We start from the raw sequence: 15,526 nt of genomic DNA, 5'->3' as shown, positions 1-15,526 counted from the left end.
TCTCTGCACTCTTTCAACCTTATTTATATCCTTCCTGTAATTTGGTGACCAAAACTGAACACAATACTCCAGATTTGGCCTCACCAATGCCTCATACAACCTCATCATAACATTCTAGCTCTTATACTCAATACTTTGATTAATAAAGGCCAATGTACCAAAAGCTCTCTTTACGACCCTATCTACCTGTGACGCCACTTCTAGGAAATTTTGTATCTGTATTCCCAGATCCCTCTGTTCCACTGCATTCCTCAGTGCCTTACCATTAACCCTGTATGTTCTACGTTGGTTTGTCCTTCCAACGTGCAATACCTCACACTTGTCTGTATTAAACTCCATCTGCCATTTTTCAGCCCATTTCTCCAGCTGGTCCAAGTCCCTCTGCAGGCTCTGAAAACCTTCCTCACTGTCTACTACACCTCTAATCTTAGTATCATCAGCAAATTTGCTGATCCAATTTACCACATTATCATCCAGATCATTGATATAGATGACAAATAACAATGGACCCAGCACCGATCCCTGTGGCACACCACTAGTCACAGGCCTCCACTCGGAGAAGCAAATCTCTACTACCACTCTTTGGCTTCTTCCATTGAGCCAATGTCTGATCCAATTTACCACCTCTCCATGTATACCTAGCGCCTGAATTTTCCTAACTAACCTCCCATGCGGGACCTTGTCAAAGGCCTTACTGAAGTCCATGTAGACAATATCCACTGCCTTCCCTTCATCCACTTTCTCGGTAACCTCCTCGAAAAACTCCAATAGATTGGTCAAACATGACCTACCACGCACAAAGCCATGTTGACTCTCCCTAATAAGTCCCTGTCTATCCAAATGCTTGTAGATTCTGTCTCTTAGTACTCCCTCCAATAACTTACCTACTACTGACATTAAACTTACCGGCCTATAATTTCCCGGATTACTTTTCGATCCTTTTTTAAACAACGGAACAACATGAGCCACTCTCCAATCCTCCGGCACCTCACCTGTAGACAGCCACATTTTAAATATTTCTGCCAGGGCCCCTGCAATTTCAACACTAGTCTCCTTCAGGGTCCGAGGGAACACCCTGTCAGGTCCCGGGGATTTATCCACTTTAATTTTCCTCAAGACAGTGAGGACCTCCTCCTTTTCGATCTGTACAGTTTCCATGATCTCACTACTTGTTTCCCTTAATTCCATAGACTTCATGCCAGTTTCCTTAGTAAATACAGACGCAAAAAACCTATTTAAGATCCCCCTCATTTCCTTTGGTTCCGTACATAGTCGACCACTCTGATCTTCAAGAGGACCAATTTTATCCCTTACAATCCTTTTGCTCTTAATATACTTGTAAAAGCTCTTTGGATTATCCTTCACTTTGACTGCCAAGGCAACCTCATGTCTTCTTTTAGCCCTCCTGATTTCTTTCTTAAGTATTTTCTTGCACTTCTTATACTCAAGCACCTTATTTACTCCCTGCTTCCTATACATGTCATACAACTCCCTCTTCTTCTTTATCAGAGTTGCAATATCCCTTGAGAACCAAGGTTCCTTATTCCTATTCACTTTGCCTTTAATCCTGACAGGAACATACAAATTCTGCACTCTCAAAATTTCTCCTTTGAAGGCTTCCCACCTACCAATCACACCCTTGCCAGAGAACAACCTGTCCCAATCCATGCTTTTTAGATCCTTTCTCATTTCTTCAAATTTGGCCTTCTTCCAGTTAAGAACCTCAACCCTCGGACCAGATCTATCCTCGTCCATGATCAAGTTGAAACTAATGGTGTTATGATCACTGGAACCAAAGTGCTCCCCTACACAGACTTCTGTCACTTGTCCTAACTCGTTTCCTAACAAGAGATCCAATATTGCATCCCCTCTAGTTGGTCCCTCTATATATTGATTTAGAAAACTTTCCTGAACACATTTTACAAACTCTAAACCATCTAGACCCCTAACAGTATGGGAGTCCCAATCAATATATGGAAAATTAAAATCCCCTACCACCACAATTTTATGTTTCCTGCAGTTGCCTGCTATCTCTCTGCAGATTTGCTCTTCCAAGTCTCGTTGACTATGGGGTGGTCTGTAATACAATCCCACTAATGTGGCCATACCTTTCCTGTTTCTCAGCTCCACCCATAAGGACTCAGTAGACAAGCCCTCTAATCTGTCCTGCCTGAGCACTGCTGTAATATTTTCCCTAACAAGCAATGCTACTCCCCCACCTTTCATTCCTCTGCCTCGATCACATCTGAAACATCGGAACCCTGGAATATTAAGCTGCCAGTCCTGCCCCTCCTGTAGCCAAGTTTCACTAATTGCTATAACGTCATAATTCCACGTGTCAATCCACGCCCTCAACTCATCCGCCTTCCCCGCAATACTCCTAGCATTGAAATATATACACCTCAGAAGATTTTTACCACCACTCACAACCTATTAGCGGATTTGCTTAAACTTTTAACAACTTTTATTTTCACCCCAGCCACACTGTCAGCTCTGGCACTCTGGTTCCCATCGCCCTGCAAATCTAGTTTAAAGCCTCCCCAATAGCACTAACAAACCTCCCTGAAAGGATATTGGTCCCCCTGTAGTTCAAGTGTAACCCATCTCTCTTGTACAGGTCCCACCTACCCAGAAGAGGTCCCAATTATCCTGAAATCTGAAACCCTGCCCCCTACACCAGTTCCTCAGCCACTTGTTCATCCTCCAGAACATCCTACTCCTACCCTCACTGGCACCTAGCACAGGTAGCAATCCTGAGATTACCACCCTCGAGGTCCTGCTTTTCAACTTCCTACCAAGCTCTCTATACTCACTCTCCAGGACCTCCTCACTCTTCCTTGCTATGTCATTGGTGCCTATATGCACCACAACATCTGGCTGATCACCCTCCCACTTCAGAATGTCATGCAAGCGATCAGAGACATCCTTGACCCTGGCACCCAGGAGGCAACAAACCATCCTGGATTCTCTGTCACAACCACAGACCCTCCTATCTGCACTTCTAATTATCGAGTGCCCTATCACTACCGCTCTCCTCCTTTTCCCCCCTCTCTTCTGCACTGCAGAGCCAGACTCAGTGCCAGAGATCCGGCTACTGCAGCTTGTCCCAGGTAAGTCATCCCCCCCAACAGTATCCAATGCAGTATACTTGTTGTTGAGGGGAATGGCCACAGGGGAACCCTGCTCTGCCTGCCCTTTCCTCTTCCCACTCACCAGTTCACACTCACTGCAGTTTCTCAATAAAGAAGTCAAGGATGCAGTTGCAGAGGCCCATGAGGGAATGGTGTTGAACACCAAACTGTTATAAGTTGTAATTTGGCACCTGAAGTCCCACAGGTAAATTCTTGCCATGACAGATCACTATAATTCTATCCAACGTCAGTCTCATCTCCCTGATCTATGCTTTCAGCACTAAGTCCCAACCACATTTGACTGGCTTGGGGCGGTAGGGTGGGGAAGAGGGTGGTGGAGACCTGCAGAACTACGCTGGAAAGGTGGAAAGAACCTGTAAACTCCGCCTGCAACACGCCACCCATCCCACCAGGCAAGCCAACCACATCAACAATTGTGCAAACTGGGGCGCACAGGACTGAGTTTCATCGCTTATCCTCAGGCAGGGCTACCAACAATGTGCAGGAAAGGTGTAGAGCCGAGCTGCATTTCTCCAAACGTGTAATTAAATAGCAGAAATGTGGCTTGGGTCTGTTCCAAACCGTGCAGCAACTATCTTCCTCTGTGGTTCACTTCAGAATCTGTAACACAGTGGGGATTTGGAGTTGGGATCAGCTCTCAGTACTCACGTAGATTTTGTCTTTGCTGTAGCGCACTCGTATATTGTTCAGGAGTGTAGCTTCATTTAAGTACATGAGGCCACCTGAAAGACAATGCAGAGAAACCAGTGAGTCCCAGCAGCTGCTGCATGGCAGACCAGTACATGGAATTCAATGCCCGAACAGTTGTTTCCGAGTAAATGATACCTGCATCATAGCTTCGTGCACACAAAGAATGCCTGGAGATACAGGCAAGACATCTAACAAAATGCATTCTGCAACAGGTTGGAACTAAAGCAACTCCTTGTGAAACCATAAACCTGGCAAAACCATAAACCTGAATCAGGGTGTCAATTATGCATGAATGGGCGTCACTGTAGCCTCGCGGTCACCGTGACACAACGACAGCTCGAGGTGTTCTGGAGGTCAGAGTACAATTCCAGCGCTGTTCAGTAAGGAGTCTCAGTATGTCCTCCCCGTGGAATGTGTATGTTCTCCCCAGGTGCTCTGGGCTCCTCTCACACTCCAATGACATACTGGGTAGGTGAATTGCTCGTTACAAACTGCCCCATGATTAGGTTACGGTTAAACAAGGTTATGGGGTATCTGGAGCAGCACAACTCAGATAACCAGAAGAGTCTACACACGGTATCACTAAATAAGTAAATCCTCATGGCAATTTGGAAATAAACTCCTTCGCTCTTCCTGTTTTTCTACATTCACAATTTTACACCAGCACCCAGTGTTTCCAAACAACTTCCAGACATACCCTCCATTCAGAGGCCCTCAAGTAGCTCTCCGAAAGATGATAAACAGATGATATTGATCATAACAAAGCTATAACCTCAAAATTATCTGTTCTTTTTTTTAAAAAGGAAATAAATGGAATCTCTGAATACAACAGACAGGAGGAAAAATCTATCAGCTGTGACAGGGATAAATGTCATACGTTAAAAGTGATAATGAAAGAATTGGCCCCGGCTACACTTGGTAAATAGTAATGGAAATGTTTGTTTCCTGTAAAAACTAAACTGGGACTGCTCTCGAATCCCACAGTGTTATCTACCTCAATACCGTGGGCAATATGGTAAAACAAACCCTTCAAGCAGAATTTGTACACAATAGATTAGATTAGATTCAACTTTGTCATTGTGCCGAGTACAGATACAAAGCCAATGAAATGCATTTAGCATCTGACCAGAAATGCAAAGAATAGTGTTATTTACAAAATAACTGCGAATAAAAAAGTGCTACAGCACACAAATATAAACATACTGAGACAGTACAATACGGATGCAATACTGCTTAGCGCTGTGATGAGAGGTTCAGCAGGGTCACAGCCTCAGGGAAGAAGCTCTTCCTGTGCCTGCTGGTGTGGGAGCGGAGGCTCCTGTAGCGCCTACCGGATGGGAGGAGAGTAAAAAGTCCATGGTTTGGGTGAGATGCATCCCTGATAATGCTTTTCACCCTGCCCAGGCAGCGTTTATCTCAATCAACTTGCTTTTGTGCACCGGAAAGCAAAAAAAGGGAAGAAGGGCAGGGTGAAACCAGGCCAAGCACGATGACAGAATTATCCTCAGATCATGCAAATAACCCAGGTTCAGTTCAAACCTTTGGATTTCTGACATCCAAAGATGATCTCCACAGAACACCGAACCCCATCACAAAGACAATACCACCAGTGGAGAGGATGGTTCAAAGACTGACTTCTGGTTAGTATTGATTTTGTACAATGCCTAAGTGATGCTGCCCAGTAGATCACGTTCCCCTGGCATCTAAAATCAGAGAAAGATACACTAGGTACATTCATGGGAAAAGGTTGAGGGGGACATGGCCAAACGTGGGCAAGTGGGACTAGTTTAGATAGGCATCTTCATCAGCATATGCTAGAGTTGGGCTGGAAACAGCCATGACCCTACTTAGCCCAATGGTTTCCAAGTTCAAACGTTCAAAGTAAATTTATTATCAAAGTACGTACATGTCAACATGCTAGAGATGCTGAGAATCACTTTCTTTTGGGTGGGCATTCACAGCATATACAAAGAAATGTTATAGCCTCAATGAAAAACTGCACACAAAGACATACAACCAATGTGCAACAGACAATAAATTGTGAAAATACAAAAGACAGAAAACAATCATAACTAAAAAATAAATATTGAGAGCATGAGTTGTAGAGTCCTTGAAAATGGGTGCATAGGTTGCAGAACGAGTTCAGTGTTGAGGTGAGTGAAGTTATCCACGCTGGTTCAGGAGCCTGATAGTTGAGGGGTAATGACTGTCTCTGTACCTGTGGGTGTGGGATCCAAGGCTCCTTCCTGATGGCAGCAGCGAGAAGAGAGCATAGTCATCCAGGTTTTGTGCTTGTGGAATAGAACCCACCCGGTAGTACCCCACCATCCAGTTCTGCATCGGTAGCTCTGTAAATCATTGCTCTTCACGTAACTATCTAAGCACCGTTTAGATGTGATGAGGGTTTCTACCTCCACACCCTTTTGGCAGGTCTTTGGTGAAAATACGATATCCTTCTCCAATCCTTCTAACAAATTCCTTACATCTCTGCCCCTTTGTTTTTGAACCCTGTGAAATATATCTGTCACATTCACACTTTTTCGGCCCCAGTTTTATACCGCACTCTTCAATTGAATCTCTCTTTTAGCCTCCTCTGTTCCAAAGAAATCAACCCAAGTCATCCAATCTTCCCTCGTATCTGAGATGCTCCAGTCTTGATTATATCCTTGGAAATCACTTTCTCAGTTGTACTGCTCCAGTTAATATCTTGAAGACTGATAGCAGCATCTCAGCCCTGGAATGCTGTGGAGTTTAACTCGATCCATTCATTCAACAGCAGCTTCCCAATACATGAACTCCAACAATTGATAGGGTGGGTGGCAGGAGCACCTTGCATACATACTTACCAAGTGCCACTTCATGTACAAACAATCAGTCTATCATGGTAAGCTAATCTTACCATGAGTGCCATGGTTGTGTGGTGGTTAGCCCGACTCGATTACAGCTTGGGTCATCAGCATTCCATTCTGGCGTCACCTGTAAAGGAGCTTGTACATGGGTGGGATTTCTCCAGTTTTCTCCACACTCCAAAGACATAGTGGGTGGGTTCACTGGTCATTGCAAATTGTCTGGTGATTAGGGGAGGGTTAAATATGGGTGGTGGGGTAGCACGGCTTGAAGGAGCTATTCTGCACTGTGTTGCTAAATAAGTAAGTCATGTCTATATGGCCCCACTCAGTTACTGTACATTGTGTTTTATAAGATTGTTTTTATATTTTTATTTATTGTGGATTTTTATTATGTTCTTTAAGCTTGTGTTTTTTTTAAATGTGGCATCGGCTCGAGAGTAGCAATCATTCTGTTCTTCTTTACACTCGAGTACTGAAGAGTGACAGTAAACAGTCTTGAAGCAAATACCATTCATTCATTGTCACTGGCATGGGGCTCTCTTTCTGAGAACGTTCTGCATTCCAACAGCCTTCCTCAGACCATCTTGTCAAGGATAATCAGGGATGGGCATTAAATGGCTACAACACACCAATTCTAAAGTGACAATAACCAGCACCACAGAAGTAAAAAGGTGGACATTGACCAACACAGTTAAGCTTCTTATTAGGATTATTCGCTCACCTGGTAGGTTTTCATGTAATTTCTGAATGCTTAACTAGTGAATATTCCAAATAATTGCCCAATTTGGTCTAAATAAAGTTATTTTATGATTCAAAAAAAAGACTGAAAATGCACACAGTTTAAACTTTCAATGCATTAAATGGAAATGCAGCATTACAGCTTCCACTTTTGAAGAACCAAAATATATTTCTCAAACCCCTCAAGGTACAACTGCGCACACATCAAAGAGAAATCTGACCAACTTACAGCATCCATAACAGGAATATATTAAAAACATGCTGAAGCCTGCTAAACCAATGTCAGAATGGGAATCAGGACTTTGAACATTGGATTGCATTGGTGTAATAGAGTAGAAGCTTCATTTATTTTTTTCTTATTAATTCACATGGGAACCAGAGTGCCAGAACAGTTTACAGAGAGGTTGTGGAGGCAGATGTTGGCAAGACCTTAAACTCAGGAGTCAAAAGTTTGAGCATGGTGCAACTAGTGTCCTGAGCTGTGTATATTTCCATGCAATAAGTATCGTAGGAAAAGCCTACGACCTCAGGGCACGGATCAACACCTGGAGTTGCGATATTGTAGCCATTCATGGAGGGGCAGTACTGGCAGCTCAGTATCCTGGGGTTCTGTTGTTTTAGACATGATAGAGTGGGCGGGGGGGGGGTGGGGGAATCAAAGGGGGAGGGGTAGCATTACTAATCATGGAAAATGTCATGGCAGTGCTCAGTCAGAAAAGACTGGAGAACTTCTCTAGTGAGGCACTATTGGTGGTACTGAGGAATAATAAAGGTTTGACCACGTTACTAGGGCTATATTGTAGACCACCCAACAGTCCACAGGATTAGAGGAACAAATTTGTAGGGACATCACAGGCTGTTGTAAGAAACACAAGGTTGTTATATTAAGGTAATTTCAACTTTCCACATATTGGCTAGGACTCCCATACTGTAACAGAAGGGATAGAATTCATCAGATGGGTTCAGGAAAGTTTCTTTAATCTGTACATAATAGTCCCAACGACAGAATGTGCAATATTGGATCTGCTATTACAGAATGAGATAGGGCAGGTGACCAAAGTTTGTGTAGGAGAACACTTTGCATCAAGTGATCATAATGTCATTAGTTTAAAGTAAATATGGAAAAAGATTGGTCTGGTCTTGTGAGCTGCAATTGTAAGTTGGAGAAAGGCCAATTCTGATGGTACAGGTGTCCCCCGCTTTTCGAATGTTCACTTTACGAAACCTCACTGTTACGAAAGACCTACATTAGTACCCTGATTTCGCTTTCAGAAGGTGTTTTCACTGTTACGAAGAAAGGCAGCGCACGATAAAAAATCAGCGCGCGATAAAAGGCAGCGCGTGCCCCGAGCAGCCGCTCTCCCCTGGATTCTCGCCAGCATTGCTTAAACACGTTGCATTGAGCAGCCGTTAGCAAGATGAATTCTAAGGTGTCGGAAAAGCCTGAAAGAGCTCGTAAGGGTGTTAGCATAAAACTAGACATAATTAAGCGTTTCGATCGTGGTGAACGAAGCAAGGACAAAGTGAGTTTAGCTTGTGGAAGCTGACGAAGATAATGTTGAAGAGGTTTTGGCATCCCATGACCAAGAACTGATAGATGAAGAGCTGATGCAATTGGAAGAGGAAAGGATAACAATCGAAATCAAGGCTCAGCAGTCAAGCAAGCCTTCCACATCAGCCACAGCAGACGACGAACCTCAACCTTCAACATCGAGGCAGGCAGTCATAGGAGAAGATGAGCTGCCTGCCCTGATTGACAATGAGATGACACCCCCATGTCCCACCACCCCAACCCCTGGGCCCCGGACAGATACTATACCGATTCGCGGAGAATGCAGCAGTAGCCAGGAGGCACACACCACATCTTTAAGAAAAAAGCCAAAATAAGCATGCTAATTAATTAGATGCCGCCTAGCACATAATTGTCGGCCCAGATCAGTGCTGATGCAATCGGCAATCGCCTCTGATCTGCGCCATTTACGTCCCGAGCAGCACCTAATTAATTAGCATGTTTATTTCAGCTTTTTTCTTAAAGATGTGCTGTGTGCCTCCCGGTTACCCCTGCGTGCTTCGCAGCAATGTATCAGTCGGCGGCCTGGAGGGTGGGGGCCACTGCACCACCCAGCCTGCGACGACTCAGTCGAACACACCATCATCAGTGTGCTCGATGTCTTCCTAATTCCCGTAAGTGATACTACACTGTACATACATTGTTTCTACTTTATATAGTCTGTGTATTTTTACGTGTTATTTGGTAGATTTGGCAGCTTCATAGTTTAAAGGTTACTGGAGAGCGCGTTTATGCCAACAGCGCATGCGTGAGATTTTCTGCCAAGAACGCTTGTGTGAGATTTCCGCTACGGAGATCTGCGCAGGCAATTGTTCTAGAGAAGTATTTCTACTTTATATAGGCTGTGTATTTATCATATCATTCCTGCATTTTCTATATGTTACTGTTATTTTAATTTTAGGTTTTATGTGTTAATTGGCATGACTTGATAGGTTATTTTTGGGTCTGCGAATGCTCACAAAATTTTCCCATATAAATAAATGGTAATTACTTCTTCGCTTTACGACATTTTGGCTTACGAACCGTTCCACAGGAACGTTCTACCTTCGGATGGCAGGGGAAACCTGTATCCGAAAGGATCTGGGAGGTGTAGCTTAGGACAGGCTATTTTCTGGCAAAGGTGCACTTGGTAAGTGGGAGGCCTTCAAAGGAGAAATTTTGCAAGTACAAGGCTTTATGTGCCTGTCAGAATAAAAGGTAAAGGTAACAGGTGTGGGGAACATTGGTTTTTCTAGAAATATTGAGGCCCTGCTTAAGAAAAGGGGGTATCGACAGGTAGGAACAAATGAGGTGCTTATGGAATACAAGAAATACAAGAAAACGCTTAGGAGATCAGGAAGTCTAAGAGAAGGCATGATGTTGCCCTGGCAGACAAAGTGAACAATCATCCAAGGCGTTCCAGAAACACGTTAGGAGCTCAAGGACTGCAAGGGACAAAACTGGTCCTCCGTAAGATCAGAATGTGTGGAGCCAAAAGAGATGGGGGAAACCTTAAATGAATTTTTACCAAGTGTGTTTACTTGGGAGATGGACACAGTCTATAGAAGTGAGGCAAAGCAGAGTGAGGTCATGGACCTGCACAGATTACAGAGGAGGAGCTGTTTGGTGTTTTGAGGCAAATTAGGGTGGATAAATCCCCAGGGCCTGGCAAGATGTTCCCTTTGACCCTGTGGGAGGCAACTGCAAAAACCGCAGAGGCCCTAGCAAAGATACTTAAATCATCCTTAGCCACGGGTGAAGTACCAAAGGATTGGAGGATAGCTAATGTTGTTCCACTGTTTACATAGAACATAGAATAGTACAGCACGTTACAGGCCCTTCGGCCCACATTGTTGTGTCGACCCTCAAACACTGCCTCCCATATATCCCCCCACCTTAAATTCCTCCATATACCTGTCTAGTAGTCTCTTAAACTTCACTAGTGTATCTGCCTCCACCACTGACTCAGGCAGTGTATTCCACGCACCAACCACTCTCTGAGTAAAAAACCTTCCTCTAATATCCCCCTTGAATTTCCCACTCTTACCTTAAAGCCATGTCCTCTTGTACTGAGCAGTGGTGCCCTGGGGAAGAGGCGCTGGCTATCCACTCTGTCTATTCCTCTTAATATCTTGTACATCTCTATCATCCTCCTTCTCTCCAAACAGTAAAGCCCTAGTTCCCTTAATCTCTACTCATAATCCATACTCTCTAAACCAGGCAGCATCCTGGTAAATCTCCTCTGCAAAAAAATTCTCTAAAAATAAGCAGGAAGTTATGGGTGGTGAGTCTTACATCAGCAGTGGGAAAGTTATTGGAAGGTACTCTAAGGGACTGAATATATGAGTATTTGGATAGACATGGACTGATCAGAGATTGTCAGCATGGTTTCGTATATGGTAGATCATGTCTAACCAATCTTAAAGAGTTTTTTTTTTTGAAGAAGTTACCAGGAAAGTTGAAGTCGTCAAAGGGATGTGTCTACATGGACTTTAGCAAGGTACATGACAAGGTCCCACATTGGAGGTTGGTCAAGGAGTTTCAGTCCTCAACATTCAAGAAGAGGTAGTAAATTGGATTAGACATTGTCTTTGTGGGAGAAGCCAGAGAGTAGTAGTAGATGTTTGCCTCTCTGACTGGAGGCCTGTGACTAGTAGTGTGCCTCAGAGATTGGTGCTGGGTCTGTCTTGTTTGGCATTTATATCAGTGATCTGGATAATAATGCGGTTAACTGGATCAGCAAGTGCGCAGTTGACACCAAGATTGGAGGTGTAGTTACAGCAAGGAAAGCTATCAGAGATCTGGACCAGCTGGAAAAATTGGCTGAAAAATGGCTGATGGAATTTAATGCAGACAAGTGCAGGGTGTTGCATTTGGCAGGACTCATCATGGTAGGACTTAACGAGGAGTTCTGTAGAACAAAGAGATCTGGGAATAAGGTCCATAGTTCATTGGAAGTAGTGTCACAGGTGGATAGAGTCATAAAGAAAGCTCTTCCCACACTGGCCTTCATAAATCAGAGTATTGAGTACAGAAGTTGGGATGTAACGTTGAAGTTGTACAAGACACTGGTGAGGCCCAATTTGAAGTATTTTTGTGCAGTTTTGGTCACCTATCTATAGGGAAGACATAAATAAGATTGCAAGAGTACAGAGAAAATTTATAAGGATGCTGCTGGGTCTGGAGGCCTTGAGTTATAAGGAAAGGTTGAATAGGTTGGGAATTTATTCCTTGGAACATAGAAGATTGAGGTAAGATTTGATAGAGGTATACAAAATCATGAGGGATATAGATAGGGTAAATGCAAGCTGGCTTTTTCCACTGAGATTGGGTGAGATTAGAACTAAAAGGTCATGAGTAAAGGGTGAAAGGTGAAAAGTTTAAGGGGAACTTGAAGAGAATCTTCACTCAGAGGGCTGTGAGAGTGTGGAATGAGCTGCCAGCACAAGTGGTGCATGCCAGCTTGATTTCAACATTTAAGAGAAATTTGGATAGGTACATGGATGGAAGGGCTATGGAGGGCTATGGGAGGAGACGGTTCAAATTGCTTCACCACCAACTAGATAGGCTGAAAGGCCTGTTTCTGTGCTGCAGTTTTCTATGACTGACAAAAGAACTGCGAGGCATACTGGTTTCCTTGCTAATTCTAAAATTATTCAATGCAACATTACGTAATTTTCAATTACAAGCTGTACTGCATCCATTGCTTTGGAGAACACAAAAATACTTGTGACCATTATTAACAACTTGTGCACATTGTGCCAAAAATTAAAATGAGGCATTATTTGTTGCTTCCTTCTGACGTTCCTGAGCAAGAATGTTGCAACCCTTTATCTCCTTCTCAGAAATAAAACAGCACGTTAATGGGATCTGAACAAACAAGATTACAAGCCAAAATAAAACAGTGTGCTGAAATGAAACTGTGGGTGATGTTCTCAGTTGAGTACAGTTCAAACATACTGTCTCATACAATGACACAATACAGTTTCATAGTTTCACCACTGAAATCATAGTGACAATGACCCTGATATGCAGGATTGAAAGGCTGAGGAATTAAATTCAAAATATATCTGTTATCAATGTACATTAATGTCACCATACACTACCCTGAGATTCATTTCCTTGTAGGCATTTTCAGAAAAATAACAAAACACAACAGAATTTATGAAAAACAACACATTAAACAAAGACTGACAAACAATCAATGTGCAAAAGGCGGCAAATTGTGCAAAAAAAACACTGAGTAATGAGTTGTGGTGTCCTTGAAAGTGAATCTGTAGGTTGTGGAATCAGTTCAGAGTTGAGGTGTGTCACCAGGTTGAAAACTGGGTTAAGTGATAAATTCAGATTACAAAGCTGGAGTTCCAGCCTGGGGAATATTCCTGGCAAGACAGGTGCCCTAATAAAGAGCTTCAGTTTAAGGAGGAAGTTTACATCAGTCGTCACAAAGTGAGTAATTAGGGACCAATCGCTAGCGAATGTGTGAGAGTGTGCTTGAGTGAACCGTTCCAGGCAGGTGCAATGCTTCAGTGTTATTAGAACCGTGAAGGTCATCAATGTTGTGTAACTGTAGAATGGTTTACTAAACACTTTGCATTGGGTTAAGAGTTCAACCTGTTCAAAGTGCAAATCTGGCAATTCAGAGATATGGCAATACTCAAGAGAATGACTCCAGACTGCAGGAAAAGTGTCTGGGTTAATGCCATCCCAGAACCATGCATCATACTCACAGTTATCTTCAACATCCTTTTTACTGTCTTCTTCTGCAGGGAAAACTTGATTGACAGGAGCTAAAAAAGTCTGGGGGGGGGAAAGAAAATCTGTGTTAATTCATTGCAGCAAAGCTTTAAGAAATGATAATAATATTTGTCATTAATAAGAAACCAATAGTTCCAAGCAACTGGAAACCTCATCACCAGGTGTTCCTTCCAGTGGAGTGATTTCTATGCAGACTTATATCTTTCCAATCTGTATATTTCTATTAGAATATACAAACTTGAAGTTAGGACATGACAATACTTGTGCAGGGTGGCAGGACGGAGATACGTCTCTACCAAAGGAGGTGTAAGGTGCTCCTTCCCTCCACTAGCCCACAGGTCACCCTTGGGCAAGGTGTAGCACCTGCTTAGTCCCCCTGAACAGGGTCACATGAAGCCATGGGAGCAGGTGGTGGATGGTCGTACGAGAAGCTGGTGTGCATCACAAATCCTGGTTATGCGACCACTGATGCCAGGCAGACAATCTCTGAAGAGTATTGTTAATGACTGGGGTCACCTGTCTTGTAAGGACACTGCCCAGAAGGCGGCAATGGCAAACCACTTCTGTAGAAAAATTTGACAAGAACAATCATGGTCACAGTCAACCGTAATCACCTGCGTCATACGACACAGCACATAACAAACGAGCGGTCTTTGTGCAGGATGCACTCCGGCCACAAATCCAGAGGCTTCCTGAGGGCCAATGGACATTCTAAGCTCCCTGTAGGAAGACTTCTTCCTCAGGAACATCCCATTGGACACCATCATGAATTTTCAACCACTACGTTCCCCACACCTTAAGCGTTACAACCCTGAGGTGCCAGTGTCGGGGAAACTGCAGCTTCTATAACAGCAGAAGATCTGAAACAGGCCTTCAGCCTAACAGAAAAAGTGTGCTTTGGTAACTTAAATCAGTAATTCCACATTTAATTGTGCAACTATAAAAATGTAAGATACAACCCACATCAAAAGGAGACATCACATTAATGAAGCTGAACTGACTGAAATTCCCACAGTACAAGAAAAAAGGTGAATTATGCATGTAAATAAAATGGTCACAATCCAGTGGAAACATGCTGTTTTTTTTGCCCAACGTGCCCTCCCCTCTCCATTCTCCTTCTGACAGAAGGTCAATACCAGCAGATCAACAAAGTCCTGACGTTCCCAGTCTTAACCTGCCCTGCTCCCGAATGCCTCCCGACAATGCGCAGTTGCAACTTGGCATCAGTTTATTACTGGCTGCTCTCTTGTCAAGGGGCAACTATTTCAATTTAATGTATGGGCAACGCATGGCTGTGAATTTCAGGGAGTCCACTGGGGTAGTCAAAGTCCTATCAATAGCTATGTCTTCTTTGGCCTCCAATAAATGCAGATCTGAGTGAAAATCCAAGTCCACTGGAGACTGGAGACCAAGGAAGACGGAAAATCTTGGGGTAAAAGGACTGTGTACGTGTGGGAGGAAGGAATGGGGCTGCCACATATTCCTATAACTTTCGCAGTGAGAAACATTGAGATTATAACCAGGTGTGTGAAGACATGAAAGGGAGATATTTTTTACATGACCTATCACGTATTTCATCAACACTGATACTAATGAGTACACACAGCTTACATTCACTCAACGGCAGATTGTGCAGACAGAGGTCAGGAAATGTACGAGCAGTGCCCTGTCAGTCCAGAGTGCCATCATGCCAGCTCTATCGTGCCGATGGCTGAGCTCTAAATGCACTGAGCTTCAAAACAGGATATCAAACCGTCTTGCAATCAGGAAACCACATGCAGCAGGTATCA

General features: G+C 43.6%; 1 protein-coding gene across 4 annotated transcripts in view; it reads right to left on the bottom strand.

Annotated features, from left to right (window-relative positions):
• The window catches only part of LOC140201573 (unconventional myosin-VI), a 265,342-nt gene that overhangs the window by 132,424 nt on the left and 117,392 nt on the right, over nucleotides 1–15,526 (bottom strand). For all 4 annotated transcript variants that reach the window (XM_072265885.1, XM_072265887.1, XM_072265888.1 and 1 more), the window contains 2 exons: nucleotides 13,709–13,778; nucleotides 3,801–3,874 (listed from right to left, as the gene is read on the bottom strand). In XM_072265885.1, the coding sequence (XP_072121986.1) occupies nucleotides 3,801–3,874; nucleotides 13,709–13,778 (144 nt within the window). The remainder of the gene's footprint in view (nucleotides 1–3,800; nucleotides 3,875–13,708; nucleotides 13,779–15,526) is intronic.

The sequence above is a fragment of the Mobula birostris genome, chromosome 8 (assembly GCF_030028105.1).
Source record: "Mobula birostris isolate sMobBir1 chromosome 8, sMobBir1.hap1, whole genome shotgun sequence".
Classification (NCBI taxonomy): domain Eukaryota; kingdom Metazoa; phylum Chordata; class Chondrichthyes; order Myliobatiformes; family Myliobatidae; genus Mobula; species Mobula birostris.
This window is presented reverse-complemented; position numbering and strand designations above follow the sequence as displayed.